This window comes from Arvicanthis niloticus, chromosome 2 (assembly GCF_011762505.2).
Source record: "Arvicanthis niloticus isolate mArvNil1 chromosome 2, mArvNil1.pat.X, whole genome shotgun sequence".
In the NCBI taxonomy this organism is placed as follows: domain Eukaryota; kingdom Metazoa; phylum Chordata; class Mammalia; order Rodentia; family Muridae; genus Arvicanthis; species Arvicanthis niloticus.
Window position 1 is genome coordinate 98,793,591 of NC_047659.1, and position 21,669 is coordinate 98,815,259.

A 21,669-nucleotide genomic window follows, 5' to 3' on the forward strand; every position below is an offset into this window, starting at 1 on the left:
ACTACCAGAAGGTGTGTGTGTGTGTGTGTGTGTGTGTAAGGGGTGTGATGGTGGGGGGCATTGCACAATATCAGACACATAGGATACCTTCAGTAGTTATCTGTGACCTGAATGTAGCCCATTACAGTATGTCTTTGCTAAGGAAGTCTGGGAGAACAGAAGGGAGCTATGCACACTGATATCTACAATGGGCTGGACTCTTCCTCTGTAAACATGTTCTTATTCAATGACTGCTGCAGCTCCACCATTATGCCTCTATACAAATGGAAGATAGGGGCTCTGGGAGCTGATGTGGCTTGGCAGTGAAGATCCATGCCCTGCCTTGTCCTTCACTGACTTCAGTCTTTACAAACCTCATGTTGTAACTGGTTATAGTGGTGCATAACTTTAATCCCAGTACTCAGGAGGCATGGGTAAGAGGATCTCTGTGGGTTTGAGGCTAGCCTAGTCTACATAGTGAGCTCTATGATAGTCAGGATCCCCCTCTCTCTCTGTCTCTCTCTGTCTGTCTGTCTCTGTCTGTCTGTCTGTCTGTCTGTCTCTCTCTCTCTTCCTCAAACCAATGCCCCCACAAAACAAACTTCCTCTTGTCAATGAGCCTTCATTTTAAGGCTGGAGTTTCTAGAAATATAAATTCTTGACTTTTGGGCTGAGCTGAACCATGCAATATTTCAAACATTTTCTTCTGTCCATCTCCTTGATTGTGTTGCCTGAATTTTGAACTTGATTTTTGTTTTCAGGGATCTTCCAGGTCAGGTTGTCAGAGTCAAGAACATTGGCTCAATAGTGACCTGATTGAGTCATGTTTTCTTTGTGAACTTTCATCTGGTAATAAGGTTGAAGTGGGTAGACTTTTAAAAATATTTGCATATCTCATTTCCTTGCCTAATCAGTGTTGTGAGAATAATGTCCCACTTTCCATGCTTGAGTGATCAGCTGCGGTAGTGTAAGGCACCAGGGGCTGGCTCACCACAGCAGTTTCCTTTTCTTTCATTTCATTTCATTTCATTTCAGTTTCATTCCCTCTCATCCCAGCTTTGCTGCCACCCACGTGCTGGACTTTCTGAAACAGAATTCATCTCACCAGCAAAATGATACCTTCGTGGGCATGGAATTTGCCCTCAATTTAAAGAGCACAGCTTCATAGCTGCATCATGGGTCCAAGCATCCTCCTTGGATGTGCTTAGAGAAGGTGTGCTGTATTTAGACTCCACGTTAAAAGTCCTTTAAGGAAAGGAGGGAGAGCCATTAGGTTTAAGGATGGCTTATTTGACATGTCCTTATTATTACTCATGACCTTAAAAATTGCTTGGTTTATAGATCACAACTAGGCTAAAAATATCAGGTGCCTCTCCCCCCCCCCCCCGAAAGTGTTGATGAGGGTTGGTGAGCTTTTGTGGTAAATAAAGCCCTTTCTTTACTGGAGCCTTACACAGGATCCCTCTGTAGATTCTAACAGGATCTTAGTTATTTCCTGATATCATCTAATGGAAGGGTGGGCTTGAGGTTTGAACCCAATGGTCTATCTTATGTCTTCAGCCAAGGGAGTTACTAAGATATAATCTGAATGGTTGTTGAGGATGGGCATTTTAAAGAGTATGCAGAGAGAGAGAGAGAGAGAGAGAGAGAGAGAGAGAGAGAGAGAGAGAGAGAGAGAGAGAGAAATCAACTATGCAAGAGAAAGAAGGAAGAATGACTTCAGGGAGGGTTACCACACCAGTTGGTTTTTCTTTTGCTGTGACAAAATATCTGACAAGAAGCAACTTGGTGGTGGGGGGGGAGGGTTTGTTCTGGCTCACAGTTTGAGGGGATTCAGTCTATCATGAGGTGAGGAAGCCATGGCAACAGGAGCTTGAGGCAACTGGTAATGTTACAATCATAATCAGGAAGCAGAGAGTGATGAATGCAGGTACCCAGTCCCCCTTCCCTTTTTTGTTCAGTGTAAGGCCCCAGCCTACGGATTGTGCCACCTATTGGTTTTCCCACACAAGTTAACCTTTTCTAGATGGTCCCTCATAGGAATGCTAGGTGGTTTTCTTTGGGTTATTGACACTGGCCTGACTTTAATCACAGGTGGACACTTGATCTTGTCATGAAAGCTGATATTTTTTCCTCAGATGGAGAAGAGTAAAAACAGTTTGGAAAGAGGAAGAGCTATAGAGAAACTTTCAAGGTGGGGCAAGAATCTTGAAGACAGGTCATATGATGACTTCTATCCCCCAAGTCTAAGGAGAAGAAGTTGGGGTGGTGTGAAACTTGGGGAGAAGCTTGTGTTGGCCAGATCTCTGTTGCTGAAAACAAAGGACCTGAGAAAACCAACTTAGAAGGAAAGTTGGTTTGGCTCATCATTTTGGAGGGTTCAGCACATGGTTGTTGTTTTGGGCCTATGGTGGGGCAGTACATTATGGTGAGAAGTATTCATGAAGCCAAGCTACTCGAATCATGGTGGCAGGGAACTGAGGCAGGGGAGTAGGGGAAGGGACCATGTTTCCAATATTCCCTTCAAAGCATATCTCCAATGACTCAATTTCCTTCTACAAGTTTCCATGCCCTAAAGGTTCTACCAACTCCCGAGACCACCACAAATTGACAATCAAGCCTTTAACACATGGGGATATTCATAACCCAAACTGTATATATCAAGGCTTAGCTATTTAAGGTGATAGAATATGCAAGAGGCAGAGATAGGAAGATCATGAAACACGTCATGAGTCCCAAGAGGCATTCATGACAGTCCCACATAGCAAGATGTGACTTCTCCCTGAGGACAGAAGCAGGAAATTGTATGGTTGGGTTGGCTCAGGTGGTTTGCAGGAGGTACAGGGTGTGGCAGTGGAAGTGATGCCTGCTGAGAGGGTTTGAATCAGGAGAGTCTGGGAGATGAGTATAGAGGGGAGAGTGGAAAAAGGAAGGCTTGTCAGAGAGAAACCCTCCTTTCTCACAACTTCTGGGGACCCAGAATATGACCAGAAACTTCTCATAAACGACATTGACAATCTACCTTTAAATATCACCAACCAGCCAACCTAAGGTATCTATATAGAAAATGTTACTGCGGGAATGTCTGGATTTTACCCAAATTGTGATTTTAGTTGCTGTCCACTAACAGTGTATTCAACACCCCTGCCCTTATGGTTAGATGGTAAGGGCAGGTATACTAGTGACTTTTTGTGACAAAATACCTGGCTGAAACGACTTCAGGGAAAAGAGGTTTATTTTGGCTCATGATTTTACAGGATACAGTCCATCATGGCAGGGAAGACATAGGTGAAGGCTTGGTCCATGGCGATGGGAATTAATCATGGAGCTTGTTTCTATCTATTGCCAACATGGAGCCAGAGAGTTTGGGCCTTGGCTATAACCTTGGGTTTTGGCTATAACCCTTAAAGGTTGGGTTTTGGCTATAACCCTTACTCAGTGACCTGCCTGAACCAGGCATATCTTCTATCTTAAAGGTTCCACAACTTCCTCAGACCAACTGAATACTGAGTTTTCAAACATAGGTCTATGGGAGACATTTCATATTAAAATCGTAACAGAAAGTGTAGGCTATTCCCAGCTCTATGTCTTTCTGTCCTGAATGTTGAAGGGATCCTAGTGAAACATCTACAAGGAATATACCTTTTCTGAGTTGCTGTTCAGGGTATCTTCCCTTCCCTACTTAGTTTCTATTCATTAATGAAGGTCCTAAGAGATCAGACGATTCAGCTAAGCTGCAGATGGAGGATAGGCTTGTATAGGATCCATGGAGAATCTGGACCACTATAGACAGCAGGGTTGGGATATTCTCTCACCTGGGTAGAGAAGCTTCCCTCCCCTAGGGGAATGGCTCAGAATCAGATGCCTTTAAAACTAGGTGGTGGTATTACCTCTAGGGCCCAGCATCTGCCCTGCTCCAGGTCTCTTCATTGCCCCAGGTCAGGAGTCATTGACTTAGCTCACTAAGGAAGTGTCTGTAAGTGTACTCTAGGCTAAAGTTATTGCCTGCTGTCATATGAACAGCTCAAACTTAAGATGTGGGAAGTCATGCTCTACTTCCTTAAGGGTGGACTATCGACATATTATTTGGAATTCTTCTGCATCAATATTTGCGTCTCCTTCATCCTTTGTTATTTATTTAGTCACTTTTCTTTTTGTTTTATTTCCTTGGCTCTGTGAGACATGGTTTCATGTAGCCCAGGATGACTTTGAACTTACATGTAGTCAAGGTTGACTTTGAACTCCAGCTCCTATCTTTCCAGAGCTTGGACTACAGATGTGTACCACCACATCTGGTTTAATCACTTCTTTGTATCATTATATATTTATGGAAGTTTAATTAATGCTTTGGGTTAGAATCTAATTCTACCTCATTTTATTTTACTGCTTAAATTATTTCAGTTGTGCAGACTGGAAATTCTTTCAATTGGCTTGATTCTCTTCTACATGGCTGTGTGTGTGTGTGTGTGTGTGTGTGTGTGTGTGTGTTAGGTCTTTCTAGCACTACAGGATACTCCACACTCATCTTGTATTTTTCTTGCACCAGGCTCAATCATTTGCCAAAGAACGCTGGTTTCTCTTATGAGAGAACATTTTGAGAAAGCAAGACTTAGGCTCTGTGTGTTTTGTTGCTACAAGGAAAGTGCATGTATATACCTGTGTATGAGTAGATATATTCACTTATATCTCTATTAAGCTAAACATGAATTCTTATTATGTCCAAACTCTGATTATTACCACATAGAAATCCTAGATTTTTCTATGGTGACTGTCTTAGTTAAGGTTTTACTGCTGTGAACAGACACCATGACCAAGGCAAGTCTTACAAAGGACAAAATTTAATTAGGGCAGGCTTACAGGTTTAAAGGTTCAGTCCATTATTAGCAAGGTGGGGAGCATGGCAGCATCCAGGTAGATGTGGGGCTGGACGATCTGAGAGTTCCACCTCTTGTTCTGAAGACAGTTAGGAGGATGTCTCATTATCCACTTTCACAATGACACACTTCTTCCAACAAGGCCACACCTCCAAATAATGCCACTCCCAGGGCCAAGCAAACGACCACAGTAAATTCTGTGTGAGTTATCTGCTCCAACATTGAAAACCCAGGCTCTAGTCACCCGCCATCCCTTGTTTTATAATGCTAGCTTTTAGAATTGTGAACCACATAGGACGTGCTTAGTTACAGCTTGGTTTTGCAGGTTTCTTAGCCTCCCCTAATCTGCCCTGCTCCTCAGTTAGAGTATTCTGTGCTCTTGGCTCTTTCATTATATTCTTCACTTGTTCTGGACTCTCCTTACCTTCTAATGTTTTATTTACTATTTTGATCTTTTTCAACTGCATACATTTTATTTTCTCTCTGTGCTGTGAGTCTCTTTGATGTATCTGCTGATGTAATACCAGACAGAGTAGCTTTCCTGATCCTAAATGCTGTGTGCTTTTTTCTATTCAATCTTCTATCTTCTCCAACCCCTGATTTCTTTTCCACTTTTTTTTTTTTTGAGACAGGATTCTCTGTGTAGCCTTAGCTGTTCTGGAACTTACTTTGTAGACCAGGCTGGTCTTGAAATCAGAGGTCCAGCTGCTTCTGTCTCTCGAGTGCTGGGACTAAAGGCATGCTCCACAGAAAGGCTCCAAACCTTTTCAACCTGGATCTATTTATTATCTCCACAGACTGTAGCTTCCAAAATGTCCTAGAGCTAGAACCACACTGTCAGCAGCCTTTCTAGATTAGCTCCTTTCACTGAGCAACGTGCACTTTAAGATTCATCCACCTGTGCAGGTTTCCCCATGCTCATATTTTCAAATTGTTTGTGTAAACACCCAGACTCACTCGCTGTTTGGTTATACTGGAGCAGCAACTTCAAGAGCCTCTGCCTCTGCCTCCCCAGTGCTGGGATTATAGGTGCGCACTGCTTCCCTGGCTCTTTACATGGGTAGTGGGCATTATGCAGTTTCTAACATGAGAGACAAAGCTATACAAGATATCCTGGTATTTTTCTACAACACTTTGAGGCTGTGGTAGATAAAAGTCACAGTGCATACTCTTCTTGGAACCCTAAAAAGAATTCATTTCCCTGTTGTGAGCTGGCCTCTGCCCCTCTGTGTAGTTGACTGGAGACCTGGGATGAGCTCCTGGGCATTCAGTGCAGGAAAGTGTGAAGGAAAAGATGCCGAGGGTCCTGGAGGTGCAGACGTTTTAGCACTTGTTCCAGGGTGCTCAGCCAATGGGGCTAGGCATCCAGTCCTGGAGGACAGTGAAAAGCCCAGCTGTTCTCTTAGAGTGGGGTGGTTTTATTTAACTACCTATTTCCCTATGCCCCCCTTTTAAATCAGCAATGAGGAAAAACCTCTTTAGAAAGAAAAGCATCTTCTTTGCCTTTCTTTCCATCTTATGCAGGGGTCAAAACTTTCCAGAAACTTCACTGAATGTTCCATCTTTGTCCACAAATCTTCAGTGTCTTTCATACTGTCTCCAGTACCAGATTCTCATCCCTCTCAGGAAGTCTGCAAGTGAAGGGGCAGACTCCCCTGACAGTGAGAAAATGGAGACACGTAGAGGCTGAGTTTTCGGTTACATGGTCAGGGAACTCTGGACTGGAGCTTGGGGGAACTCTTGACATGGGCTATCACCAACTCATACCGATTTGTTGCTCGACATGCATTTTAGGTTTTTATGCTGCTGTGTGTGTGTGTGGGGGGGTGAGTATTTTCCTGTGCTTGATGCTTTTTTTGCTTGATATTGCTTTGTTTAGTGACTTTTCCTTTTATACTGTTGGGGATTTTTTTTTATTTGCTAAGTGTTTTTAATTACTTTTCTGCTTGCGATAATAAAATACCTTGACAAAAGCAAGTCAAAGGGGAAAGGGCTTACTTGGGCTCACAGTTTGGGGGTATAGTCCATCGTGCCAGGGAATGTCTAGCTGTAGGTGGTTGAGATACCTGGTGCCACTGCATCCACATTTAGTAAGCAGAGCATCCTGAATGCTTGTGTGCTGCTTCCTTCTTCCTTTAGGCAGCCCAGCCCAGGGGACCTCGCTGTCCTCCTTTACTGTGATTCTTGCCACCTCAACCAACCAAATCAAGATGGTCCCTAATAGGCCTGCCCAGAGACTGACTCCTTCCAGGTGAGCCCAGCTGCCGTCACATTTATAGTCAGTGCTAACTGGCACACACTAAGATCCTTGCCCCCATTCCCACCCCAGTGTATCCTACTGTTGAGCATCCATGCAGGCAGGTGGTGCACTGCTGCTGCCTTTGCCAGGTGAGGCACTGAGAACTGCTCTCATTCCTCAGAGAGAAGCTGCAGCTTTAAGTTTAGAAGGTAGAACTCGACTCCCATTTGGTGTGTGGTGCAGGACAGTGAGGAGTGGAAGTAAAGATATTCCGACATTTGCAGTTGTTTTGTGCCTTTCAAAGTTTCAGATATGAGTTATTAGGCTTTTCAAAAGTTAAATAAATATCTACTTATTACACACACACACACACACACACAATACATGTGGACACACATGTGCACAAACATACATACACACACAGACACATGTATGCTGTTCTTTTCCTAAGTATAACTGTGTTATTTTCTTTGACTCTCTAAAACTTTCATTTCCAGGAATCGAGGGGACATAGCACCATGACATAAAGGCGGTCATGACAAATGTGTTGCTATTTTCCTTCCATGTCCTGCCTTTCTGTCTTTGTCTCCTGTTGGTAGGAATGAGGAGAGAGAGGTGGGGACTACAGTCCAGGAGCTATGAAGCCTGCCCTTGGCTTTGATGAAGTTAGTTGGCCCCTCCTTGTTTGATAACTGGGTGGGCATACCTCTCCCTGCAGAATGGTTGGTTCCCTGCTAGCCGCACAAGGGCTGAGTTCACAGTGACTTCAGTCATGAAGTTAAATTTAGGACATTGGGGTGGCATTTGAAGGGCACAGATGGGCTGAGCTGTTAGTGCTTCCCTCAGCAGCATGTCAGAGCTGGCTCATCAGCGCTGAGCACATGGCTGAGATCTTTCTGTACATCCTCACATCATCAAACTGAAGCCCTGGAGGACCACAGAGAACACTGGGGTTTCTGATGCAGTGGGCTGGGATGTAACTCCATTTCTCATGAGTTCCTTGGGCAGGCTAACAGTCACGTTTAAATGATTTCTGTGGAGCAGGGAATGGGGTCCACACTTCACCATAAGGAGTCAGCAGCAAGGGTCCAGGGACTTGGCTCCAAAACTCTTGGCTTTTCACCACAAGCATCTCTTAGCTCAGCAGCTACCTTAGCAGAGGAAGTAGGAAGGGGCTAAGGGAGCCCTGGGAAGTCAGGCAGAGGTCCAGTGAGCTGGGGTGGGGTGGGGGCTGGTGAGGTTTGAAAGTTAGTCGAAGGCTTGGAAGAGCTGAGGGGACTTCTGTGAAGGGCCAGCCTTGGAGTGTGCTGGGGGTGGCACAGAGGCCCTGGTCTCTCAGAAGGAAGCCTCTAGGAGAGCAGGGAAGGGGTTAAAGGAATCTGCCCTGTAGATCACTTTCTCCATACCCACCCATCTTTGCTATTAACGTGTCATGGCTCTGTGGAAGCTGTCTACACTGAGACTGTTTATAGGGAGTTTGTGTACACCACAGGTGTTTCTGTGATCTCTCCATGCCAGGGCACTGCTTATAAGAGAATCTTTCTGTGTCGTGACCTGTGACTACTACCCTGCCCTCCTGTGCTGTGATATTCTGTGGGCGGTACTCTCTCTTTGTGCTGTGATTCTCTGTAAGTCTCTCTCTCTCTCTCTCTCTCTCTCTCTCTCTCTCTCTCTCTCTCTCTCTCTCTCCATCCATCCTCCCACTCTTCTGTGCCTGTTTGAGTGACCCTTTAAGTCCCACCTCCTCTTCTTCCATGATGTTCCTTTTCCATGTTTTATAAAAGTTGGACGAAACTTTAAAATCTCCAGAAAAGAGACACATGATGAGACTTCTTTTTGAGTTAATTTTGTGATGTTTTAATATTTAGGCACTTGAAACAAACAAACAAACAAACAAACAAACAAACAAACAAACAGCACACTCCAGTTAGAGAAATCCCCATGTACATGTAGAAACTAGAGGGAGGTGTCTCAAATTCCACAAGGGCTCGTCCAGTATTAGCATGAGCGTGTGTGTGTGTGTGTGTGTGTGTGTGTGTGTGTGTGTGTTCAGATCTGGAGCTTTGGGGAGAGTTGGCAGTACGAAGATGTTTCTGGTGAGGTTGTAGACAGGTGGTCTCCTTAGCCAAATCTTACTGATTTTTTTTTATAAATCATATAATATTTGAAAAATATTCAAATTATTTTAAAACATAGGCATTTTCATAGTATATCCCCTAGTGTCAGGTTTTCTTGAGAAATTGGGAGCTCTGGTTTAGAAGCTGTCTGACCCCTAGGAAGGGCTAGGCTCCCGGTTATGGCATTTCTAGTGCAGGTTTTGGGGCCCTGGAATGGACTGTCACTGGCTTAGAAAGCTCTTGACTTGGAACACCTTTCACCTGTTAAGTTGAGGGACTTTTGGGCTTACTGGAGCTTCCCATCTCACCTGTCAGCCATATGTGTGTGTGTACCAGGACCTGTGGTGGAATGGGGTTTTGTAACAAACACTTCCTGGTAGTCTATGAGCTTGGAAGGAAATCTCCTTGGCACCATCTGTGATAATTTAAACCATTTCTTTCTTTCTTTTTCTTTTTAAAATTATAATGTGTTTTTAAAATGTGATTTTATAAATTATTATTTTACAAGGGCCAAGTTGTCTACATGGTGCTTTATAGGGTATATCTGGATACAGCTGGAGCACTTCTGGGTGTTTTATGGCAAATTATTCTCAGATTACCCTTTAATGCAGGAAGGGCTGCCTGTTGTCTGGGCTCCCCGGGTCATACAGAAACCCCCAGCCTTGATACAAAACAGCTGTCTGTGTTCCAAAGAGGAGTACTTCAGGCAGAGGCAGGAGGGAAAAGGTTTCCATGGCTGCTGGGGGGGGGGGGGTTGAAAAAAGTTTAAATTACTCTTTCCTTGCCATTAAAATGTGATTTAATTTTGTTACCGACAAATTGTGTAAACCTAAGAGAGAAGCACTGTGAGGGGAGTTTGTTAAGTGTGTTCTGGCAATACTTACAGCATGTCCTGAGGGGGTGCTCCCTCAGGAGGCCAGCACAAATCTCTTGCTGACCTCCATGTCCCTGGGCCTCAGTCCGGCTGGGCCAGGGTCAGGGGCCAACTCACAGACCTCCCTCCCCTTTCTCTTCTGGGCCCCTGCTGAGACCAGCAACAAAGGGGCCAATTGTGGAAGACATACCCTTGTCTGAGCAGCTCCTTGAGCCTCTCTGAATGCCAAAGTGTGTTCATGCACATTGGTGTGTATGTATGTATATACATGTGTGATAGTTCTTGACCATATATCTATGTAGCATCTGTGCAAACATGCATTCACACATATGCACATGTGAACAAGCATGTGAGCATATAGGTACTGTGAGGATATGTTTGTGAGTCTATATGCATGTATGTTTATGTACATAAATGGATGTGTCCATATTATACTAATGCATTTTTGTATAGATGTGAGTATGCATGTATGTGTGTGGGATGCATTAACTTGGTTAAAGAATTTCTGAGTTGCTGTTGCATCTTAGCAGGGCCAGTGGCCTCAGAAGCTGGACTGACCAATGGTGGCTCTTAAGGCTGAGGGAATAAAGGATCTGGTTCACTTCCTAGCAGGTTACACAGCTGCCTTTATGTGTTGTGGTGCTCTCCCTGGTATGGGAGGCTTGGATACATTTCTCCTCGCTTGTTTTCCCTACAGGAAGCAGACAGAACAGGTGTAAGCCTTCTTCTCACACAGCAGCTCTGAGCTGCTCATTGGCTTATTCTGACCCGGGCTTCCAAGCTATGCCCTCCAGAGCTCTTCTGCTCCCTTCCTGCTCCTTCTGGGGCTGCCTGTTGAATTCAGTACACTCTGTGTAGAAAGCAATGAGGTGTCCTGACCTCCTCAACACTCTGACTTAGTCCCCACTGAGCCACAAGGCTCTTCCCTGTGGCTTATCATTTTGGTCCCTAGCATAGACTCTTCACAGAGGTTTGTTGGGATTGGTGGCTGGACTGGTCTTGGGTATGTCCCAGCTTTGTCTGATGGCATCTATAGGGCTCAAATTTTCCTTTTTAACAAAATTGTTCCTAAAAATGACAACAAGACACAATTGACTCTGAAGCAGGGGTGAGAATGAAAAAGCTCCAATTTCTGACTGGTCCTCCTCTGCAGTCGCTCCTCCCAGAGTCCTCCCTCCTCTGCAGTCACTCCTTCCAACATCTGTCTCCAGCACAGCTGCCACAGGATAGCTTTCTGCTTTCCTTCTCTTTTTGTGACCCCCCCCCATCACCCTGTTTCCTCTCTGCTCCCAGCAAGAGCTTATCTTTCAACTGTGGAAAAGCCACAATTAAACTTTACTCCAAAGCTTATCAAAATATTCAGTCGGTAAAATTATCTTATAATTAGCTGAACTGTAAGCCAGAAGTCTTTAACCGCAGGAAATGTAACGTGACCCAGCGTGTGGAGTCTGTAAGTTGCTCATCCTGGCCTTGGCTGCAGTTACTGCTTTTCGTTCGTTCCCTGTCATTTCCTCCCTGTTCTGTGTGCTCTTAATGGTCCCTGAGGCCGCAAAGAAAATATACTACTAAGTTTAGCTGAGATAGATAATGGAACAAATTCAGCTAAACGCAATGTAAGATCAACTTGATTTTTAATATTTTATGCATGCACATTTCTATGTTCTTTGTGTGTATGCATGCTCATGCGTGTGTGTGTGCATATTTGTTGGAGGATGTACATGTGTATGGAGGTCACAGGGCAGATTCTGTTCCTCTGTTTTATTTCTCTGGCTTGGAACTCACCAAGTAGACTAAGCTGGCTGACCACCGAGTCCTAAGACTACTTGCCTGCTCCTTTCTGAAGTTGGAATTACAAGTGCCTACTACCATATCCAGTTCTGTTAGTGAAGTTTTGAGTGGGGCATTGAACTCAAGTCCTGCTTGCAAGGCAAGCACTTTAACAACTAAGCCATCTTCTTAGTCCCTGCTTATTCTATCTATCTATCTATCTATCTATCTATCTATCTATCTATCTATCTCTATCTGGTAGATTTATACCTACTTTTCCAGATTCTGATGTCTTGCCATGACTAGGTCTGTATTTTTGATAACTGCAGTGATAACTTGGAGCTGAATTTTTTTGGAACCTTGCTGTTCCAGCAATATCCAGGGGCTTTGTGGTGTGGCCAGCTGGACAACTGGGCTTTCTTCTCTCAGTTAGTTCATTTTTATGGAGCTCTCCTTCCCCTTCTGTGTTCTCTGTTCTTTCTAGGATGCACCAGGCAGGCCATCTGTCACCCTCTACCCTAACTCTCCTGGGGGACAGCAAGGAAACAGGGGTGGTGTTTGGGATCCTAAGGTGCAGCTTAGACTTTGATGCAGAAGCAATATTTCAGGTGGCAGTTAGGTTCTTAATTGCTGTGAGCTTCTTAAATTGGTAATGCCATGGCCTGGCTTTAGTGGGTTCATGAGACTTACACAGGTTCGCTGGACATTGATTACCACCTTTTCTATAATGAAATGCTTCCAAAGTTCTAAAATCAAATCGAAAATTAAGTTTTGGGATGCACTAACATTTTCACAGATGGATATTACATATAGTATTAGTATTGTAGTTAATATTATTTTCTGTATTTGTCAGAGAGCAGGCATACACATCTACAAACACAAATATAGAACACCTGCTCCATCCTTCTATTATTCTTGTGAGGGAACAATGCCTCTGCTCATTTTATAATGAGGAAACTATAAAGGGCCTCCATAACTTGCAGATGCCCGCTAGCCTGACTGTCATAACCACTGTTCACCTTGTATGGACTGGCCCAGGGTCATGGCTTAGGACTGTGACCATGTATATTTGAGAGGTTCTCATTGATATTTCTGAGAATAAAGAGGAAGTCACAATTCATCTCACCCTCCCATTGCTGTCGTGTCCTGGTGTCACACTTAACATCTCTTGAAGTTACATTTGTATTTTAGGTTTGATTTCTCTACTGCCTATAGAGTGAGTCTTGACTGGCCTTGAGCTGATGGGATTCCTGTAAAGGCTAAGGGAGTCCCCAGGAAAGCCCTGACCCAGGTGTCCAGTTTCTTGGTGGTCTGGGTCCACGTGATGCTCTCATGGAAGAGGTGGTGAGGGCATTCACTCTAGGCTTTGCTGTCCTAATGCAAACCTTGGTATGAGCTGCATGCTGACACCCCATCTTTCTGCTGCTGTCCTAAGAATCCTACGCTACAAGTTGCTCCCAACTAAGGATGCAGTCTATCCGATCCACAGTGAAATGTTCTTGGCCTTTTAAAGGCCCTTTCAAAATATGATGATCTTTTAAAAGCAAAGTTGAAATCAATGATCTATCATTAAAGGTTTTATTTGTTAAACAAGGCCCATTAGGAAATGTTTTAAGATTTTTATTACTTTATGTTTATGAATGTTTTCCTGCTTATGTGTATATATGTATGTACCTACTGCCCACAGAAGCCAGAAAAGGACACCAGATGCCCCAGAACTGTAGTTACAGCTGGCTGTGAGCTACCATGTTAGTCCTGGAAATTCTGAAAGAGCAGCCAGTGCTTGTAACCACTGAGCTATCTCACTAGCTCCATACATTAGGAAATATTTAAAAAAATAATTGACCACACTGAATTAATTTTTGTGCAAATTCAGCTTGTTCTTTATATTATCTAATTTGTATTTTCCTCTCTGTTCTTAATTACAGCTTGGACTGACGATAGCCATCCGCTATAGCCACAGGTAAAGCTTTAAAATCTTTTAAAAAAGAAATGCGTTTGTGGTTTAGAGGTTTTGGTTTTCTTAGGTCCTGAAGAATTTTGAGGTTTGTGTTTTGTTTTGGTTTCTTTTTTGATGGCTGCTTTTCCATGATGTAGATGGCACAGTTGAAACTACTGTTTGGAGGGAAATGTGGCAATGGTGGAACATGGTTTAGTTTTTGCTTGTATGTTGCAGGCTGGCCTCAACCTTGCAGTCCTGCCTCAGCCTCCCTAAGGCTGGGATCACAGGAGTGTGCCACAGTACTCAGTTCTTGGCTTTTTGAGTTATGATCCTCCTGCTTTGGCTTTCGAAGTGCTAAGATTGCAGGTGTGTACTACTGTGCCCAGCAACACTTTCTGTAGGACACAAACATGAGAAGCTCTATGTTAGGGGTGCATGGTGTGAGCACACACAGAAACACTGTCTTGAATGAGGTTTAGGCACAAAGTCAATGGGATGCTGGATGGATTGTATCCATCGAAGGGTGGGAAATATCAAGGAATGCGGCACACATTACTTTAATTCCAGCACTTGGGAGGCAGAGGCAGGCAGATCTCTGTGAATTAGAGGCTAGTCTGGTCTACAGAGTGAGTTACAGGACACCCAGGTCTGATACAAAGAGGAATCTTATCTCAAAAAGAAAGAAACAAAGAAAAGAAGGAAGGAAGGAAGAGACTGTTTTAAAGAAAGAAAGAAAGAAAAAGAAAGTTCTAAATATAGATTGCCACAGCATGACATATGTTTGTGTGTATGTGTGCCCATGTGTGTGCACATGCATGTTTGAGAAAGAGACAAAGAGAAGAGAGACAGATGTAGTAAGAGACAGAGAGACAGACAGACACAGACAGACAGAGGCAGAGAAAAGGACTGTGTCGTACATCTCTTCCCTTGAGCTCTACCACACTTGCTTAGACTCTGTGGCAGACTAAATTTTCCAAAGATGATGTTCTAGTTTCATTTCTGTTGCTGTGATAATGTATCCTGACAAAAAACAACTTAAGGGAGAAAGGATTTGTTTTAGGCTGTAGATCCAGGTTATAGTCCATTACTTGCTGGGAAGAACTTAAAGCAGCTAGTCACTCCACATCCACATTCAAAAGCACAGAAAAATGAGTGTATGTATGCTTAGTGTTCAGCTAACTTTCATACAGTCCAGGACCTCAAACCAAGGAATGGTGCCTCCTACTTGTAGGCTGGGTCTTCCCACATCAGTGAAGGCAATGGAGAGACTGTGGTCTCGCTCAGCCTATAGCCACACCCACAATTATGGAGTATATTTCAGTTCCTGTGGCTGCCTGCCATCACTTATCTGTCATTTACCTGACAGATATATTCTATAGATCTCGGGTACTGAATAAGCAGTGGAGACAGCTTATCTCTGCTTCACAGAGTCTGGAGCCTCTGTTGGAAGACTTGAGGGCTGGGAGCCCTGTCATCTGAAACAGAGATTTGTTTTTCTGGAGAAAGGTGCCAACTGAAGTTTTTGTTATAGAGCATAAATGAAGCTAGGACTTCCTCTTTGGAAATACAGCGTATCACAGAATCCTAGTGGATGAGGGAGAAATGTAAGATACCATCTTTTCTACGAAGCACTCACCAGAGGGATGCCCAAAGGTACTTATGAGGCTTAAGAACAGATACAAACCCTTGAGGAGGGGAGAAAGGAGTCAAAGAAGGCTTTGCAGAGAGTGTGACTCCTAAACCACCCTTATTCCTCTAAAGTTGAGAAAGCAAGAGAGAGGCCTAGCTGGCTCAGGAGACACCTAGTAGGCTGATCACATGGATTCCTTAGAATGCATGCTCTTTAAATTGTTTTTGCCTTGATTTGGAAGAAAGGTAGACTTGGTGTAGGGTTGAAGGAGTAGTATGAATTCTAGCTGCTTCCAATTGCCTCTACAGATTTACTGGTTCCATCTTGAACCCAATCTTGATCCCACTTCTGGCAACAGGAGCTCCTCAAAGTCTTAGATGGAATGCAGGGAGGGAGCCCATCACCTGTCATACGGGAACATATTCTGTATTCTGTGTGTTATGTAAATACAGCAAAACCCAACCAATGAGCCAACAAATAGTAAACAGGCAGGAGATGTTACAACTAAAAGAATAGAGTCTGAGGAAGAATGACCTTTGCTGAGACTCCCTTGCAGTTTTCAAGGTCATTGGCTATTTACCTTACATCTAAGATCTGAGATGGAGAATCGACAGCATAAGCCAGCAGCTACAAAAGGCTGACAGAGATTTGGCATACAGGAATCAGAAGACCATAGGACCATGAGTTTGTATTCAACACTTCTATCCATCTTTATAACTTTTTCATTCTCTCAAAGTGTAGCTGTATTCCCATTAAATAGTGAAACCCTTCTCCCGTTTCTTCCCTTTCACAGCTATGGAGCCATGTGTTACTTTATGTTTTGATGATTTAATTCCTCTGGGTACCTTGAATTGGTGGAATCAGATTGTATTTGTCTTTTCAGCTCAATCTTATCTTACCGAGCATAGTGCCCAGACATCCTTGGATTTAGCATGTGCCAGGGTTTCCTTCTTCATTAAGGCCAGTATTCCATTGTATCTGCCTATTCATTTATCCTCAATCAACACAGACTGAGTCCACCTTTTAGTTACAATGGATACTACTGTTGAAACTACAGTGCACCAATGTCTGAGTTCCTGCTTCCACTTCTTTTGGGCTTATATCTGGAAGTAGACTTCTGAATCTTGTGACAATTCTGAATTTAATTATTTGAGGAGTTCCTTCTTATTGCCACTTGAAATGAGGTCAGGCCAAGTCCACTCAGTTCTGGTTCCTTCAGAAACCCACAGTTGTGACTGAGAGAGGATTTCCATTTTACTATTGAGTTTCAGCAGACCCCAGATTCTGGGTTTCTTGGTCTTTGTGTGGATGGAAAGATATTGGGGAGCAAAGTTTGGAACCTTTAGGTCTCATCACCAGACTTTTATGAATATTCCAGCAGAAAGTCCAGGGCAAGAGCAATGAGGCCATGAGAAACCCGACAGACACGTAGTGGATGGAGACGGAATAAAGAATCTGGAGAAGGCAGATGATTCCAGAGTGACTGATGGGGTGGGACGGCTTCTCTATAGAGCAATGGGCTGGAGGCGTCTTAAGGAAATGAGGGTAAGGAGGAGATGAGGGAGTCAGTAAAATCATGTAACCATGGTGAGCAAGCAGCACTTCTGCTGTGGACAGAGCTATTCCAGAACAAGCCCCCAAAGCATACAGTGGTGCTTTAGCTGACAAATCTCTCCCATTAACAAGAGGACAGTGTTAGGATTAAAGACATCCTCCATAGCACACAGACATTCACATGTGCATTCACATGTGTCTACATAACACACACACACACACACACACACACACACACACACACACACACACACTTCACTCACTTTCACTTCTGCTCCCAAGACATCTCCCATTCCTCCATATCCATCATTCCAGGTTTATTTTTATGGCACAAGAGTGCATATTAGAATATGAGATGCCATATAGAGTTGGTGCTGAAGTTGGGAAGTGAAGGATAATGCAGCTGTGTTCAGACAGTGTAAATGTGCAAAGCAGGAAGAATACCTGCTGTGGCTGATGGACATTTGACAGCAGGTCTTGCCTACAGACCATCTATTATCATGATGCCTTACTTTATTTTTATAAAGTCAAGTCTTTTTTTTTTTTTTTTTCAGAGTGGAAAATTGTCTCTTTGATGCTCATTTCCCATTGTTTAACTTGAGGTTTTGGGTGGAATCCACGCCAGTGTGACGACTGGGTAACCCCAAGAAGTGCCCTTTGCAGATAACAGCTCTTGGGGCCTCACCACCCACACAGTGGGAAACAATTTCCCCAATGTGTGGGTGTTTCGTTTTGTTCTTTCTCTGTAAGGTTGAAAGAATCACACTCCTCCTTTCTGATCCAGTGCCACGGCCTGAAGAAGCATGCTCCTTCATGGTGGATACCCCGAGGCAGCTATGCAAGAGGAAACAGGCTTAGAAATGGGACTTTGCCTTTAGCTCTCACCCTCTGACACTGGAGTAACCACAGGAGTCAATGGTGTGGCATTTTTGCATGAGTCACTGCACTCATTTCTAAAGCAGAAGATAAGGGCAGGGAAGAAGCCTGCAATAGAACGATTTTGTTGGTTTGCTTTGTTGGGTTTCTTTCTAAACAAATAGGAAAGGAAGCAAATTTTCCATCTAATATGGTTACAGGAAAGTCCACATTGTGAGTTTTAGATAAAACTGAACAATGATTCTTCCCCATAATTGACTTATATCTCCTAGCTTCCCATAGACCTTGAGAAAGGTCAACTTAGCTGTCTACTTAGGCTAGTGCACCACCAAGACTTTGTGATTATAGGTGAAAATTTCTTCAAAGGACTTGATATCTCTCAAGGTGTCCTGGATAGTTCTGTGTCAACTTGACACAGGCTAAAATCATTGAAGAAGATGGGACCTCAATGAAGAAAATGCCACCAGTGTCCAGCTATATGGCATTTTAAAAATTTGTGATCAGTGTGGGAGGGTCCAGCCCATTGTGGGTAGTGCCAACCCTGGGCTGCTACTCCTGGGTTCTATAAGAAGGCAGGCCTGAGCAAGTCATTATTGAATAACCCAGAAAGCAGCACCCCTCCATGGCCCCTGATCAGCTCCTGCCTCTACGTTGCCACCCTGTTTGGGTTCCCATCCTAATTTCCTTCAATGATGACAATGGTTGTAGAAGTACAAGCCAAATAAGTCTTTTCCTCCTCAATTTGCTCCTGTTTATGGTGTTTCGTCACAGCAATAGTAACCCAAACTCAGACACAGGGCTGTGGAGCAGCAAAGGGGAAAGTAGACCTGGAGGCCCCGCATATAATCACTCCCAGAGAGGGAAGGAGTGTCTGTGCCCAGTATGGCCACCCTTAGATGAACATGCGGACCTGTGACTGAACAGTCACTTCAAGACAGTGCTCTTGCTTTTGTTTTGAATGGGTTGGCTAGAAATGAAGGGGTCTTGCACTCTTGTGTTGTGACTTGGATTAGAATCAGAGTCTGAAGTTGGCAGATGAATCAGAAAGCTTATCAAATGGACAGGTGACATCAAGTAAGTAATGCAATTGTCATCTTTTGAAATACAAAAGTCAAGAAAAGACAAGAAACAGGGTCATCAGGGCCATTGGGTTTTGATTTCGAGTGCTGGCAAATACCTAATGACTCCCATTTGGAGCTGGTTTTGATCTTGTGGGGGGGGGGGTGTCAGCTGAGGAAGAATGTCATTCTCCAAATTTTGTAAAAATAAAATAAAGTGACTTTCTGCCCTATTTTCCATTTTCAAGAATAGTTGTTTCTGTCACCAGGTCTCTGGCCAGCTGCTTTATCTGTCTCTTTCTCAAACTTCACAGTAAGGCTCTGACCAGATTTATACACAAGAGTTGCCAAGAATTATTCAACTCTGATAGTAGAATCTTAAAAGTCAAGCTATCTTTAGAAGGTTGCATTTTTTATAACCTTCCTACAAAATATTATTCTCAAGGGGCAGACTGCAGATCTTCAAGGAGTGTCCAAATCATGTGTTTTTACTTAGTATTTTGAGAGCTGTGGGTTATGTTGTTGGTATTTCGTGGCAGAACTCAGCACAGCCCTGGAGCTATGTCTAGAGAGTGACAAGCACTCTTCAGGACACATCTTCTGGTGTGTCTTCTACCCCCTGCAATTCCTCATCTCCTCTCCAGTTAGTGGCCTTTTAAAAAAGGGACATTTTTCATCCAGCCTTAAACCTGCTCATTGCATGAAATTGCCAGACTCACAGGGTTGTCTCCAAGGATTCTTTGCTTACCAACAAGGTTATCTTCCTCAAACACAGATCTGATAATACTCTACTCAGAAGCCTCTGTGGGCTTCCAGGCCAGGGGTATGAAATCCCGATCCTTAGCCTGGGATTCTGGATTCATCCTAGTCCGTCTCCCTTGGAGCCTCCCACACCCTCGCTGTTTGACCCTTTAATAAATTAGCTTCCCATCTCCCTTTATTATTGGTGGTCTCCATTATCTACTTAGTCCCTTGGGATGCTGTAGTCTTTTTGAAGACTTGTCAAGAACCCATTTTCCTTTCAGTTAGGTCTTGTGGTGTTTCTCAAGAGAGCTTCTAACTCTATGTGTACTTTCTGTCTTTAGCAGGAGACAGGAAGGACTGACTATATTCCTGTCACTCCACATTGAACCTAGCCTATACTGTCTCCGCCCTTATTAGCCCTTGGGGGAGCAAAGAGCTAAGACCATGGACTGCTGTGCTGTGTTGGTGGGTCTGAGAAAACTTAGATTTTGTTTTATAATCGCTTCCTGAAAAAGTGACCTTTCCCTTATTTTCAAAGGACTGTGATAGTTACACTATTTTTCTCATCACTATGATAAAAATATTTAAATGATGCAACTAAAAGATTTATTTGGGCTCACTGTTTGAGGGTGCAATAACTACAGGAAAGAATGATGGGAAAGGAGGCACAGAGGCTGGGACATGAGGCAGGAAAGGAGGATACTGACATCCAGATAGCTCCCACCCCCCAGTTTTATCTAATCCCAAACCCCAGCCACCTATGTTGGATGGTACCACCTGCATCCATGACAGGACCTGTCCCCTCAGCCCTTCCATGGACATATCCTTCCCTTCTGCAGTGCCCTCTCTACACCTTGATAGCTGACTCTTGAAAAAACACTTCTCTAGGTGGTTGTTTTCCAAGACCCCCTTCAATGGCCTTCTCAGCGTAAGCTCTCTCCTTTTGAAATGAATCTACGTGGATACAAACTGAAACCTTTGATGATTGGGCTCTTGTCCTCAGATCACCTTTCCTACTGACTCAGCCCCAAGTAGGTTTGTTTCTCTTTAATGGTGCTAAGCCCTTAACGATCTCAACTGCTTGTTCTACACTCACCTACCTCTTCACAAGGTGCAACTTGCTCATGTGCCTTTCTCCACCAAACTGCACATTTTCTGCTCTTTTTCACTGTATATGTGACTAATAACAGTGAGCAGTAACTATGCCACATCTAAATGTTGTGCTGCCTTGAAATTTCCTCTGCCAGACAAATTGACCCATTACTTTAGAACTCAGCCTTATTGAAGTTTTTTTTTTTTTTTTTCACATATGTAGTACATAACCAATGCTTTGCTGGAGTCTGATGTCAGAGTAGTCAAAGGAGTGGTGATAGACATGCTGTCATTTTGGAAAAGGAGGAAGACTGCTAGTGCATGCTTACACACACACACACACACACACACACACACACACACACACTGACTTTCCTTGTTATCCTGTATCTTGGCTACCTGTTGGAAGGTGCTACCCACCTCAAGGATAAGCCTACTACCATCAGGGTAGCCTCTAGAAATGCCCTCATAGACATGCCCAGTGATGAGTTTCCTAGGTGATTCTAGATCCAATCAGGTTGACAGCCAAGATTAATCATCACAGTAATCAAATCTAGTTGATCAAAATTCAACATAACTCAAATTAAAATCGTAATTATCTTTTATATAGAAACTGACAAGCCAATTACCAAACTCTTTTGTAAAGTCAGAAGATCTTGAATTAACAATATTAATCAGACTTTTGACACTGTGGCCAGATGTCTGACAGAAACAATTTAAAAGAAGGAGAGATTTATTTTGGCTCATAGTTTCAGTTCATCTTGTCCAAGGGACGTGGTGGAGCCAAGTTCTATAACTTAGAGTAGCTCAGGATGGGGGGGGGGGAATGTTTGTATTCAGAGGCTCTCTCTTTTCCTCCTTGTTCTCATTTGGGCTTCTTGCCTCTGTGATGGCCTCTGCATTTGAGGACTGTCTTACCCCAG

At 43.6% G+C, this 21,669-nt stretch overlaps 1 protein-coding gene across 3 annotated transcripts in view; it reads left to right on the top strand.

The window, feature by feature from the left end:
• Window positions 1-21,669, top strand: part of Acoxl (acyl-CoA oxidase like) — a 281,145-nt gene that overhangs the window by 59,455 nt on the left and 200,021 nt on the right. For all 3 annotated transcript variants that reach the window (XM_076929722.1, XM_076929723.1, XM_034495836.2), the window contains one exon: window positions 13,779-13,813. In XM_076929722.1, the coding sequence (XP_076785837.1) occupies window positions 13,779-13,813 (35 nt within the window). The remainder of the gene's footprint in view (window positions 1-13,778; window positions 13,814-21,669) is intronic.